The sequence below is a fragment of the Cricetulus griseus genome (assembly GCF_003668045.3).
Source record: "Cricetulus griseus strain 17A/GY chromosome 1 unlocalized genomic scaffold, alternate assembly CriGri-PICRH-1.0 chr1_1, whole genome shotgun sequence".
Taxonomy (NCBI): domain Eukaryota; kingdom Metazoa; phylum Chordata; class Mammalia; order Rodentia; family Cricetidae; genus Cricetulus; species Cricetulus griseus.
This window is the reverse complement of record NW_023276807.1, coordinates 100453537-100468784: the sequence shown is the minus strand read 5'-3', so window position 1 is coordinate 100468784 and position 15248 is coordinate 100453537. Positions and strand designations below refer to the sequence as shown.

General features: G+C 37.4%; 1 protein-coding gene across 1 annotated transcript in view; it reads right to left on the bottom strand.

Annotated features, from left to right (window-relative positions):
- Hormad2 (HORMA domain containing 2) overlaps positions 1–12740 on the bottom strand; it is a 100923-nt gene extending 88183 nt beyond the window's left edge. Inside the window, exons 1-4 of the mRNA XM_035453216.1 lie at positions 12600–12740; positions 6400–6541; positions 2556–2619; positions 2022–2058 (exon numbers count right to left, since the gene is read on the bottom strand). Coding sequence (XP_035309107.1) covers positions 2022–2058; positions 2556–2619; positions 6400–6541; positions 12600–12650 — 294 coding nt within the window. The 5' untranslated portion in view covers positions 12651–12740. The remainder of the gene's footprint in view (positions 1–2021; positions 2059–2555; positions 2620–6399; positions 6542–12599) is intronic.
- Between the last annotated feature and the right edge of the window lie 2508 nt (positions 12741–15248).

Genomic DNA, 15248 nt, shown 5'->3' with positions numbered 1-15248 from the left:
TGATGTTCCCAGGACAGTTCAACTATTGTTTTCTATTACTAACTTACTCAGTATTCTTTTAATTTAAAAGTTTCATTTATTATTGTTGTGTGTGTGTGTATAAAATGTGTTTGGGGCACATATTCCATGGCATGTAAGAGTCGGAGGACAACTTTGTGGAATCAATTTTCTCCTCCCATTTCTTCATATGTTTCAAGGATCAGTAGGTCCCAGGCTTGTGTGACAAGTACCCTTATCTGATGAACCATCTTGTCTGCCTCTAACTCATTCAATTTCAGAATAACTCTTCAGAGGTAGGTTATGTTAATCACATTTTTGTTGATAAACTATGGTAGGTTGCTTGTCCTAAGTCACAGAGATATAAATAACAAAATTGGGATTCACCTCAGACTGACTGCAGAAAGTTGCTCTATTATTATTATTATTATTATTATTATTAATATGATAATATTTTATGTGCATGATCATTTTGCCTATATGCATGTATGTGCACCATGTGTGTGACTATTAGATCCCCTGGAATTAGATGAATGGTTATTAATCAACATGTGGTAACTAGGAACTGAACCCTGGTCCTCTCCAGGAGCAACAAGTGCTCCTAACCACTAAGCCATCTCTCTAGTCCAAGAAGTGTCACTTACATTGTACTGTCTCTGGAAATGTTGTTAATAAACTGTTAAATCCTGTGATGACCCTCAAACCCTTCTCAACTCATCCAAGTGTTCAGAGGCCTCAAAGATCAATAGTCAATGTTTCTTAAGCTGGAGATACAGCTGGAGGACACAGCACTAGATTAGGATGTGTGAAGCTGGCCTGCACTCGTTCCCAAAGAGTCTTTCTTTTAAAGATTCCCCTTGAAGTTCTGCTGGGTAGAACCTCTCCTTTGTTCTGTTTTCCTGCTGCACAGATTCTCCACCTTTCCTTTGGCATGCACAGTTAGGAGTAGTACTGTTACTTGTATTGTGATAGGGTGATGTCAAAATATCTCTATTTTATATGGAAGTATCAAACTGACATGGAAAACATCAAGTCCAGTATGACAAACGTACCGACCAATCAGAAAGGGTGCAAACATAGCTCTGGAGCTGAGTTCCTATGAACAACTTTTAGATTCTTTTAATTGGTCTGGGCAGCTCTCAAAGGAAACTCTGATGGGGTAAGGGGGAAAAGTGTTGGTAGGAATCTAGGGCTCTAAAAGCAACTTCCCATTGATACAGAAGTACTGCCGATAGTTTAGCAGGACCAGTGTATAACTGCTAATCGTCAGACCTCATATGAGCACCACTCACAGTCTGCCACAGTCTATAAGCCCTTCCTTTACCCGTTTTATCTTTGTATTCCTCTGTACCGTGGGTCAACATAGAATAAGTCATGAAGAGTAACTGTTCACTCAAGAGAGGGAATCCATGACTACACTAAATATATTAACTAAAAGCTTAATCACCTCAACATTTCTTAAATTGGAACCAAACAGTAAAGACACTGGGAAAAGTGAAGGCAGCATAATAGCAGCCATTTTATTTATATGCATCTCATCTCTTCAACCAGGCCTAGAGCCTTCACTTTTCACACTCTTCATAACTGTCTAGGGAAGCATGAGCGATCATATGCAGGAGTTATCGATACTAAAATAAATGAGTAAAAATCCATTATTTAATACTATTTTTTCCTTTCCCATCAGTAAACTGAATTACCACTATTAAGAACATGTTCAATTGCTAGCTACCAGATTCTTGTCTTCCCTAACCCACATCCTGTGGATCTTGCCCAGTGACTTCAGAGGAAACTCTGTGGTTGAAAAAGATATGAGTATATAAAAGAGGAGAATGAAGCTTCAGTTTCTAATTGATGTTAAGGGAGACATCAGTAGGACAACAAAGACAAAATAAAAGAAAAACGACTGGTGAACACAAAGGAGGGTACTATTACACTGTTAAACACTACAAAATAAAAAGTCTAAACTTTTCTAAAGGGTAAAAGATGAATCTTTAATCCTGATGAAAATTTTAAAACATTCTTACGTATCTCTTTTCCAAAGCATCAAAACAACCTTGAATCCTGTTAAGAAATAAATATCCAGTGTCACTTCGGACCACATGAACAGTCAAAAAATAAATCCAAGTATATAATTAGTTTGCACTTCTGTTTTGAAGTATGTAAATTAACAATCATTTTGCCTTTTGTTTAATCACCTTTTAAAACTCCCAACATCTTTTCCACAAACTTATGGAATATTATCCACAAACTTATGGAATATTATCCACAAACTTATGGAATATTATAAAGATAGATAAGCAATTCTGAAGCACAGAGTGCTTCAATGTTAGTACACGGATACACACATGATGAATAACCAAATTTAGAATTTTTTCTTTATACAAGTCCATTTTCTTCTAAAATTAAATCAATAGTTTAAAATACTGAATAGTTGCTACAATTTCCAGGAAAGAGAACTAAGAAAAGTGGTTTAAGGAAATGATTTTGCAAAATAAACTCTTATGGGTAATTTCAACCATGACAAAAAAATGCTATTCAAATTTACAGAATTTACTTACCATTTAATAATATGTAATGACCCAGGACACTTTTTGTCTTCTCGGAGAATTTTTAAACTGAGGTCTAAAAAAATAGAAACATAACTGTTGTACTGAAAAATCATTTCCTGCATTTTTTTCTTTCTTTCCTTTCTTGTTTTTTTTTTTGGGGGGGGGCCTCAAGACATGGTTTCTCTGTGTAGCCCAGGCTGTCCTTGAACTCACAGATTTCCACCTGCCTCTGCCTCCTCAGTATTGGGACTACAGATGTGTGCCACCACCACCTGGCACTTTTTAAATTTCTAAATGCTTACTTTAAAAATAGATTCTATGTTGATAATTATCTCAGTTCTAATTTTGGAGGCAGTTTAGCAGACTTCCCAGTCTACAGTGTAGCTCAGCTGGGTTTACTGCAAAGTTGGTTTCCAGTACTTTTTGTTTCCTCCTAAGTAATCTAATCCTAGATCATCTCAACTGACAATTTAAACACAGTCCCAATTCATTATTATTTATTTCCCTCTCAATGAAAAAAATTAAATGCCAAATGTATATTCTCAAACATTTCCAAGTGAAATCTAATAACTTTTCCATGTTAGGGAAGAAAATGAAGGCATTACAAGTTTGGGTCAAAATCAGTATAAAATCATTAACTCATGTATAATTTAATAGGAGCTTCTTGAATTTTGAAATATTTACCAACTTATGGATTTGCATAAAAGTATGTACTTGTGCAAAAGTGCCACATTTCATTTGTAGCAGTTAGAAGACAACTTACAGGAGTCTCTCCTCACACTGTGTGGGTCTCAGGTATTGAACTCTTATCATTAGCTTTGGCAGCAAGTACCTTTACTGCTGTTGAGCCAACTCACCAACTCTCAAGAGTCTTTCATCTTTTCATATTGTTTTCCTATGTTAAAGTTAACATCACTTCCACTATTGTTGAGGGATATGAAAATTATTCTTGACAAATTGACAAATACTTAGAGATTATTGAAAAGAAGAGTGTTGTAAAAACACTGCTGCTGTAGAACAATCTTTTTGTACACTGAATATGTATTATTCTCATTGGTTAATAAAGAGCTGGCTGGCCAATAGCTAGGCAGGTAGAGGTTAGGCAGGACTTGCAGGCCAAGAGAGTTCAGGGAAGGAGGGCAGAGTCACCAGGAGACATGGAGAGAAGCAAGATGAACTTGCTTTGCTAAAAGAAGGTACTGCCACGTGATAAAGTGTAGGTAAGAAATATGGGTTAATTTAAGTTTAAAGAGCTAGTTAGTTACAAGCTAAGCTATAGGCTGAGCATTTATAATTAATAGTAAGTCTGTGTGGTTATTTGGGAGTTGGCTGGCTGTCCTAATAAAAACTCTGCCTACTATTGAACATTTTTGTGACATGTCACGTTAATACAAATTCAAAGAGGGAGACTAACTTCTATATCAGTAACAAAAAATGAAACTATGAGCAATGTTTGAGCCAACATTCCTAAAAAGAAGCTACACTTTTCAAGGTGGACTGATTAAAACTTCAATGATTGTGGAAAGGTTGGAATTTTGCCAAGTCCAGAGCCTAACTACAAATATCTTGTAATTTTTCTAGTCCTCTTAATAGCCATTTATTGCCTGCCTCTGTTTATGAGCTAACATCCGTGGGTATATTAGGTGAATCTTTTTGGAATGTACCAGACTCCCTAGCTTACACCAACACAAAAGCTGAAAATGTCAGCAGACAGCATCTGAGGCTGATAGCAGAGATTTCTCCACTTTGCTATACCCCACTACCACCAAGGTTTGAAAAGAGTGTCTTCATTTATGACTTTCTTTGTTCTGTTACCATATGGACTTCATGAAACTACTTCCACACTGGAGTATGGAATTTGGGTTTGGCAGCAACCTAAATCTGTATCACTCACATTTGGCTCTAGAATAAACTATCTCTTTTACCTTTTGAGGTAAGAACTGTGTTTTGGTTTTTTGTTTTGTTTTATTTTTATGTCAGCAGTAGTAAATGACATATAACAAGTGTTTAAATTTACCAAAGCAGATCTTTTTTTTATAATTCTATGTTCCAAACAGGAAGGGAAACTAATTATATGCTAACTATAAACACATTAAATCTTACAGATCTGTCACATAAGTTAAAAGAAGTCATTAACACAAAGAAAGGTGTCATGATTACAAGTACCATGCTTATGTGCTTATAGCAAACATGCATTTCACTGATGTTCATTTGGAAAATCAATATTGCTTAAGAAAATTATACTGGAATGAAACCATGGTATATTATTAAATTAGATTTGGAAAAATAGCATCTTAAAAGGAAATGTATGTTTCTCTATATTTCCTTCCCAAATGATATTTTCCACTTTAGTGATTAATCAACATGACTTACACCAAAAAAATTTAAAATTTTTATTTTATTTTTATTATATATATGGGTGCCTTGCCTGTATGTATGTCTGTGCACCATGTGTGTGTGTGGTGCCTAGGGAAGACAGAAAAGAGTATTGCATCCTCTGGAACTACAGATGATTGGGATGAACCATGTAGGTGCTGGAAATTGAACCGGATCCTCTGGAAGAACAGCCAGTGTTTTTAACTATGGAGCCATCTCTCCAGCCTCACCAGTTTGTGCTACAGCACATATATATAGAGAGGTAAGAGGACAACTTGGAGAGCTGGTTTTCTCCTTCTACTATGTGGGCTCTGGGGACTGAAGTTAGGCTGTCAGGCTTGATGGCAAACACCTTTACTGGATAAGCCATCTTGCTAATTGTTTTGTTTTGATTTTTTTTCTTTTGGTTTTTCAAGACATGATTTCTCTGTGAAACAGCTCTGGCTGTCCCAGAACTCACTTTGTAGACCAGGCTGGCCTTCATCTCACAGAGATCCACCTACCTCTGCCTCCCCAGTGGCTGGGACTAAAGGCGTGCGCCACCATGCCCAGCTTGATTTGCTTGTTGTTGTTGTTGTTGTTGTTGTTGTTTTAAGACAGGGTCATACTATTTAGCCCTGGCTGGAATAGAATTCTCTACATCAACCAGTTGGGCCTTAAACTTAGAGCTCTTCCTACCTCTTCCTGAGTGCTGGGACTAAATATACACACCACCACATGTAACCCACAACCCAGCTTTTCAAAAAGATCCTAAGATGAAGAGCCTCCAGTACAATTTCTTCTAAGGAGCTAGATACAGCTTGTAATATAAAGTTATAATATGTAAATTTAAGGTCACAAAGAGACAGAAAAAATAAGAGTTGAAGAACTTGGGGCCAGTGAGACGGCTCAGTGGGTAGAAATGCTTGATGCATGGGCCTAAAGACCTGAGTTCATTCCTGGTAATGAAAGGACAACTGACTAAAACTGGTCCTCTGACCTCCACGGTAGCACATCTGTGCAGAAAAACACCAACACACACACATGCACACACACACAAACACACACACTAATAACAATGAAATGAAGAGGTAGGACTGGCTATTGTCAAAAGAACAGAACTGATTAAAATAACTGTCTAAATAACCATGCTAATCAACAAATAGATTTGCCTCTCCCAGGCATATTTATGTATGTTAAAAGACAGAAGTTTCTCACCTGATTCCTTTTTTTTCCTGGTTTCTATAGGGATGACTTAGAATTACTAGACTTAGCTCCACACGTTTCTTTTTGCATTTGATAGCTAGCTAGAAGTGAATGGCTCCTATAAGTAAAACCAATATTCCCAGCAAAATTAAAATGGAAAATGAATTAGTAAGCTGATTCTGAAGAACATGCCTCTGAATTAGAATTAATGCTCTCTTTGAGAGAGGGAAGGTTTGTTCCTGCTAATAAGAAAAGGGACACTAGCCAAAGCAATCATTTAACTCAACTTTACCATCCAAATGGCGATCTCTGTAAGAGCTCTCTGGAAACAGGCCCCTCAAATATGTTATACATGAGATAGAAGTAGCAAAAAGTTTCTTCACCATTACCAGTGACTCATGCTCATTAGTGATTTGGGTTGGGAAAATTGTATTCTGGAAGAAAAACAAAGATGAAAAAAATCAGTATTCATGAATATATCCAGCCCACCAAACAATTACCACAGATAGGATGGAAAGACTTTAAATTGGATACATTTATAGGTAATCAAAAGAAAACAGGGCTCTGGATACTGTGTTAAAGTAGATCTTCACACAGGCAAGGCAGAACTCAATTCGGGACTAAAAGAATTTATTTCAATGGCTCACTGATCCGAGGCAAAACTGGGAGTTTTACTCTAATCATATAACCTCACTCCTCTCTTCACACTTGCCTCAGACTTCTCTGGAATCTGAATATTACTCTTGTTTATTTATACTGCTCTCTCCAAAGTTACTATTTACATCTATCTTCTTCTTATCCCTCATCAATGTACCTTCTCTGCAGCATTTGACACTGTATCCATATTTTGCCCTCAAGTTGCCCTAACACTGTTTTGTTTTGGCAGAACTGGGAATCAAACCTAGGACCTTGGTCATGTTGAGCAAGAGACCCAGTTACTGAGCTAAACTCCTACCCGCTAACACTGTTTCAGCTTTCATCCATCCCTACACACCTGACGCCCACCCTACCCCAATGCCTGAGTCTCGTTTATTTTGTTTGAACAAGGTTTCTTTGGGTAGCCCTTACTGGCCTGGAACACATTCTGTAGACCAAGTTGACCTCCAACTCACAGAGATCTACCTATCTCTGCCTCCCAAGTGCTGGGATTGCAGGGTGCACCACCACACCTGGACAGTTTCTCTTTTTTTTTAACCAGGTGTACTCCACAAGTGTCTATTTTCAATCCTTTTCTTTTTTCACAGTTCTCTTGGATAATCTTGTTTATTCTACAGCTTCAGTTATAGCCTACAGAGAAGACTTCAATTTCCAACATATGTTTTCTGCCTACACTTCTAATACCTGGGCATCTGCTTCTATATTACTTTGTAGACCCTGAAATTCAGTTTATATCTGCTACCCTACTTAAATGAACTGGTCCCCAGTTTCATTCCTAGACAAGTTAATCAATCATCTATTCCAGGTACCAGGCTAGAAGCAACTTCATTCTTCCTTGGCTTTTCTTCCTCTATCATATGCCATATCTAACCATGTCTGGGGAAAAAAATTAATAAAAGAGTAAGAAAACCAAAAGAGAACATATGTACTCTAATGAAATTTACAACCCTGAAGGATAGAGAAAGACTTGGACTACAAGAGCAACGACTGGGTATCAAATGAATGGAGAAACATTAGAGGCTGCACATGCAAGACAGGAGCAGTGGTTTGTTTACCTGAGTGGGAAAGCTGTGGGAAAGTGAAACTAAACTGAGCCCTAAAGACAAGCAGCAAAGAAGGGCAGGAGTGTTGTGACTGACATACCAGGGGCATGACTATCAGATCAGTAAAATGAAAGCTCAGAGTTCAAGAAGAATAGATATGAGAATTAAACAGAAGTCAATGTGCAGGAAATCTAGGATACCATAGTAAAGCTGTATTTAATCTTTAAAACAACAAGAAACTCATGGAAATCTGATAATAATTTTCTACTTTAATTTTGTCTCTGGGACTACCAGAAATATTTTAGAGGACTGCTGAACCCTGCCAAGATTATGAACAACAAATTACTAGTCCCAAAAAGCTCACAAAGTTCTTTTTAAGAGCAAGTCATCCTTAGAACTTTTTGTTGTCAGCAAATCTCCAAATGATAAAATGCATTTGGTTAAGTTAGGGAAATTCCAAAATGTAGTGACAGAATAAGCTTTCCCTGATGTTACTGGAATAAGACTATACTAATGTAGTCAGAACCTTAGAAATAAAACAGGCTAGAATTTCTCTTTCCGGGACAGCAAGATAGTTCCTTGTGTAAGGGCATCAAACCTGATGGCCTTAGCTCCGTCCCTAAAACCCAAAAAATAGAAAGAAATCCATTGATGCAAGCTGGCAACTGACCTATGCAAGCACACATGACACTGCTCCACCCTCCATACTCAATTTCTTAGTTTTGGTTTCTACTTCTGTGATGAAGCACTATGACCAAATTCAACATTGGGAGGAAAGGGTTTATTTGGATTATGCTTCCACATCACTGTTCATCACTGAAGGAAGTCAGGACAGGAACTCAATCAGGGCAGGAACCTGGAAGCAGGAGCTGAAGCAAAAGTCGAGGAGGGATGCTGCTTACTGGCTTGCTCCTCATGGCTTGCTCAACCTGCTTTCTTATAGAACCCCCCCATCAAACACTAATTAAGAAAATGCCTACTAATTAAGAACTGCCTACATCCCAATCTTATAGAAGCTGTTGCTGCTGCTGCGTCGTCGTCGTCGTCGTCGTCGTCGTCTTCTTCTTCTTCTTCTTCTTCTTCTTCTTCTTCTTCTTCTTCTTCTTCTTCTTCTTCTTCTTCTTCTTCTTCTTCTTCTTCTTCTTCTTCTTCTTCCTGTTCCTCCTCCTCCTCCTCCCCCTCCTTATACTCTTCTCCAACCTCCTCCTCTCTGTTTTGTTTTTGAGATGCAACCCTGGCTGTCCTGGAACTTGCTTTGTAGATCAGGTTAGCCTTGAACTCAGTGTTCTAGCTCTGTCTTCATAATTCTGTGATTAAAGGCAAGTGTCACTCAGCTAGAGACATTTTCTTAATTGAGGCTCCCTACTCTCTGATGATTCTAACTTGTGTGAAGCTGTCATTATAGCCAGCATACTAGGCACACATATAATTAAGCATGTGCATACATACATAAAAAATAAAATTAATGAATTAATTAATGTAATAGAACCTTTTTTCCAAGTTTCTCTTTCCTCATTGCGGTGGTTTGAATGAGATTACCCTTATAGGTTCATATGTTTGATGCTTTGTCCACAGTTGAGGCGGTGCATCACTGAGAGTGGACTATGAGGTTTCAAAAGCCTATCTCCATTCTCAATTACAGTGCATCTCTCTCTCTCTCTCTCTCTCTCTCTCTCTCCCTCCCTCCCTCCCTCCCTCCCTCCCTCCGTCTGTCCGTCCGTCCATCTGTCTGTCTCATGCTTATGGATCAGGATGTAAGATCTCAGCTACTGCTCCAGTGCCTGCCTGTCAACATGGACTCACCTCTGAAACCATAAGCCCCACTAAACTCTTCCTGCTATAAACTGTGTTGGTCATGGCATCTTATCATGGCAATGGAAAAGTAACAAACTTTTATCAAATTAAAGTTAATTAAATACAATCTAATTTGGGGGAGCTTTGCACAGTATTTTTAAATTGGAACGACTTTAGAACTCATTTAATGTACTCGTGTCATAGGCACTAAAGGGAAATCTAGAAAGATAAAGTGACTTGCCAGCTCATAAGGCTAGCAAGTTACAAGTGTCTTTTTACTGCATTATACAGCTCAACTGCTGGACATCTAATAATTCTAGTAAAGGTTACTTAAAGGTAGTTACTACCCACAAACATCTTCAGATCAAAAAGAACTTCCAAACAGTGCACACGAATGGGTGCACACAGAGACCAAGATAAGATCACACACACACATATACATGGTCCTAGAACATCTGGATATTCTAGATATGATTCTGCCATATGTAAGAATGTATCTTCTTTAGTAGTCTATATAATGACAATGAATTATCACTTCATGTTTTTGTCAAATGACATTATATACAGCTATTTTAAAGGTATTTTAATATTCTTTTTGAGGCTGGCCATGGTTATTCATATCTATAATTCTAGTACTTAGGGGAAGAAGCAGAAGGACTGTAAGCTCATGGCCAGCCTGAACTACATAGTGAGCTTGGGCTATGCAGTGTACTTCTAAACAATAAAAAGAAAATTTGGGGTTTTAAACCTATAAATCCTGAGAAGCTAGGGTTCCTTTGAGCTACTGGCTAATAGCTGACATGGAATGCATGTAATACCTCAGGAAAACATCCCAAAATGGCAAGGTAATACATGAATAACTCATTTGGAAAGCTAAATAACTTGAAAGTATAAAGAGATTAAATACAGGTACTAAAAGGCCATTCATAGAAACAAAGATCAATGACTGGAAAAGCCTCTGAAGTTTTGTTACTCCAGAGACTTTCTCCTTAGCTCAGCTAGTCTAATAGTTTAAATGTTACTGGTGATGTTTTTGTAAATATCTAATATATGAAAATAGGTTAAATCACATTTTGGTAGTAAAGCATGCTGCTATTGATAATTTAACTGTTAAGTCATGTGAACTTGAGCTGAGCTGGTTACTTACTTTACTTCTCCAAGCTGGGGTTCTTTTTTTTTTGAGACTGGGTTTCTCTACAGCCTTGGCTGTCCTGGAACTCACTATGTAGACCATACTGACCTCGAACTCAAGAGATCTTCCTGCATCTGTCTCCTGGGTGCTAGGATTAAAGGCGTGTGTCATCACCACCCTGCTCAGTTTCTTCCCTTGGCACAATGCCTGGCACATAGTTAAGTGCCAAATAATGTACTTCTGTAGTTATTATCATTGTTTGTAGTATTAGATAACAGAACTGAACTGTCACTTGAATTTACTAGGAAAAGCAGTTCATGTAACCCAAACAAAGGTAAGGTTGAACCAAAAAGACAATTTGTTAATTTACAGTGAGAAAAATGCCTGCCATGTGGACTGCAGTTCACATACCCAGGTCAAGGTTTTCCCCAGGAGGAAGCACAGGTTTAGGAAACTAGATGAGATTAGGTATTGGCTTGGGGAGTAGACTGAAACAAAGAAAGTTGACTGCTTTATGTCTGATTTCTCCTTCAATTTCAAACTTTCTCTCTCTCTCTCTCTCTCTCTCTCTCTCTCTCTCTCTCTCTCTCTTTCTCTCTCTCTCTTTCTCTCCCTCCCTCTCCCTCTCTCCCTCTCCCCCTCTCCCTCTCCCTCTCTCTGCTATAATTTAATGCTCCTAAAACAAGTACTATACTCACTCTTCTAATCAAACAAACCTTCTGACCTGGTGCTGACTACAGAATTGCCATTGCCACAGTTTTGAATTACCATATTACTATATTACTAAATTCTTTTGTGGGTTGTGAGGCAGAAACAGCATCTCAATTAATCTAGCTTGAAGTGACATGGAACTCACGATATAGCCCAGCTGGTCTCAAGCTTGTAACAATTCTCCTTGCCTCAGCCTTTCACTCTTTTTCACATATATGTAAATATTTACATATATAATATTTACATATATGTGATATCAGCTTAATCACCATAAATCTTAAACTTCTAAGGAGATAAAGGTCATTTTTGTATTTTCTCATAAAAACAAATTATTACACACACACACACACACACACACACACACACATAATATATTAAATATTGAACCTGAATAAATAAATGATGAATTAATGACTGTTCTGGGATATGCTGAACTAGCCTGAGTAAATCCAGCAAGGTTTCCTGGCCTGACATACTATAGCCTGTTATGTCTGAATTGTAAAGTTGAAGGCATGGTCATCAACCTGTTGCACTACTGAGAGATGGTAGAACTTTTAAGAGGTAGAAAATAATGGGATGACATTAGATTACCAAATGTGTCTCCTCCCCACCCCCACTCTTGTTCCTGGCCACCATGGGGTGCCACTTTGCTCTCCCCTGCACATTCCCATGATGTTCTGCCTTGACAATGAGTCAAGAACAGTAGAATCAACTTCTGAAACTGTGAGCCAAAATAAATCCCTTTCTTTTAAAGTTTATCTCATGTTTTGTCACCACACAGGAAGTGACTAATACATTCTCCCCCAGATTGTGAGCATCAAAGCTTCTCAGTGCTTTCCTCTTTAGTTCTGAAAATTACATCACAGGTTTCCTAATTGCTTCAGGAAGCTGATGTCTAACAAAGGAACATTCTCTTTAAACATCTCTTTGTTTCTGATTTCTTTTACTCTAGTAAACATGAAACAAGCACCCAGTAAATAACTTTGTAATTGGTCTCAATTTTCCAAATATCCCCAGTCCATCAGACATTAAAATGTAAACATGCTTTCCCAGAGTCTTACACACCAATTAACTGATAAAACTGCTGCTAAGGAAATTTTAAATTAAGTAATTCACTAAACAGTCATTGATTTTCTTTTAATTCTTAACAAATACCTTAGATGCCTTTAGTATTCTGGTGTCGTGAGAGAGCTGAGCAGTAGTCATCGTCACAGTGTGTCAGGATTCTTTCAACAACTCTAACCTGTTAAAAAATTAATTAGAGATGTGGCCTAACATAATACTTCCTGTCTTGTCTTTCCAAAGATAAAACAGAATTCTAAAATCAAAACTTAAAGTCAAGTAAGGTTAAGTATAGACTACTTCTCAGACTTGTCCTATTTGAAGAGAAATTTACCAAGCTCAATTTAGAAATCACAAAGGGAGAATGAAACTAAAATAGTTCTACCTGGCCCTATCAAAATTATGAAAATGAATCTGAATTAGAAAAATTCTTATTTTTAATTTTTCAAACGAGAGCTATATAAATTAACTAAATTTGGCAAGTAATTTTAACAACCATTTAAGTTTTCACTTCAAGCTTTTTCTGAATCTGGTATGAAGTCTCTGTATTAGTTTTTCAACTACCCAATAAAAATTGTAAGATACTTTATTCATAAACATATTCTCAGAAGAAAAGTAAGTCATAAATCCCTTACAAACTTAACAATATATCTCATTCATCTTTGTTATTCCCTCAAAGAGTAATTGTCTTCTTGTGTACAGCAGCACTCAAAACACTTCTTAGTTAACTTCTGATTTGTTTACAAACCCAAAACCTATTCAAAAAAGGAAAACAGTAAGTGTTAGCGAAGAGGTTGAGAATTAAAACTCTTATGCACTGATGGCTGGAACATAAAGCAGTCCAGTCACTGTGGAAAACAGTATGAAGCTCCTCAAATCCTTAAACAAATTATCCTAGTATCCAGTATGACCATTTCTAAGTATATCGACAAAAGAAATAAACAAGGAAGGGAAGAAGCAGGGAGGGCCTCAAAAACTTGTACATCAGCTCTCATAGCAGCACTCTTCATCACAGTCAAAAGGTGGAAACCATCCAAATGTTTATCATTAGACAAATGGACGAACAGCCAGATGTAGTAACATGCATCTGTAGGCCCAGATACACTGGAAGCTAAGGCAAGGCAATCATCTGAGCCCAGGAATTTGAGGTCAGCCTGGACAACGTAGCAAGTCTTCATCTTGAAAAAAGAAAAAAGAAAAAGAGTAGATGAATAGATAAACAAAAATATGACATGTATAACGGCTACTCAATTTTTAGAAAAGGATAAAATTTTGGTAACATGCCACAATATAATTGAAACTTACAAGCACAATACTATGTTTAAAAAAAAAAAATTGGGGTATTGGTGGCGCACGCCTTTAATCCCAGCACACGGGAGGCAGAGGCAGGCAGGATTGCTGTGAGTTTGAGGCCAGCCTGGTCTCCAGAGCCAGTTCCAGGATAGGCTCCAAAGCTACACAGAGAAACCCTGTCTTGAAAAACAAAAAAATAAAATAAAAATAAAAAATAAAAAAATAAAAAAGCAAAGCCAGGTACAGAAGTACCTACAATAAATTAAGCAAACATATGCAAACAAAAAGTAGAACTGAGGTTTTCAGGGCCAGAGTTCAATCGGATAGAGTTTCCATTCACTATGATGAAATGTCTGGAAATGGTAAATGGTTGGCATTTGTCACATGACATCTGAGCATTACAAGATTATACACTGAGAATACCTGACATGATTAGTTTCACATTATGCATAATAGATCAAATTAAAAAGTTGATGGAGTTGGGGGAGACCCAAAATTATACTCAAAGACTAAATCACCATTTTAAAAAGTTTTCAAAGTTAGGAATTAAAAGTGTACTTTTCACCCTTTTTGCTTCAGTGGAATTTTTTCTAAGTAAATCTTCCATTTTCTTTCTGAAGGCCTTAATTTTATTTCAACCAGGGTCTTATTTTAATAACCTATTTAAAGAAATTCCACTCTGGCTCACCCAGGGCAATCTGTTACCTGTTATATTAGCAAGTAAGGCAAGATTCTGGAAGATTTTTGCAAATAAGAGGTTAGAATTATTTGACGACAGTGCCACAAGGTGGTGATAGAGACCATAAGCAGATAACATTTAATTTTTCTTAAATTATTTCTTCAAAACAGCACTAGGTGACACTACACAAAATTTTTTATGAGACTAAAATCTAAAGATCCTTGAGTAGTTGTTAAACGCTGTTTTCTTTAGAATGTAACTGACAAGTCTGGCCCAGCACATCTGTTGCCTCCCTTACATTTTAAAAAATAAGAAAGGCTGCAGGGTGTTGGTGGCTCACACCTTTAAGCCCAGCACTCAAAAGGCAGAGGCAGGTGGATTTCTGTGAGTTCGATGCCAATATGGTCTACACAGTGAGTTCCAGGACAGGCTCCAAAGCAATACAGAGAAACACTGTCTCGAAAAACCAAAAAAAAAGAAAAAGAAAAAAAAGAAAGAAGAAGGAGGAGGAGGAGAAGGAGAAGGAGGAGGAGGGGGAAAAAAGAAAAAAAGGCTGGCTGGAGAGATGGCTCAGCAGTTAAGAGGACTGAGATTCAATTTCCAGCACCCACACAGTGGCTCAAAATCATCTATAATGTCCTACAGGCATACATGGAAATAGAGCACTCATACACATAAATAAATAAATAAATCATAAAGAAAAAAGAAGGAAGGAAAAGAAACGTAGGTATAAGGGCTTAAGTTTCAGTTCTAACCCATTAGAATATGAC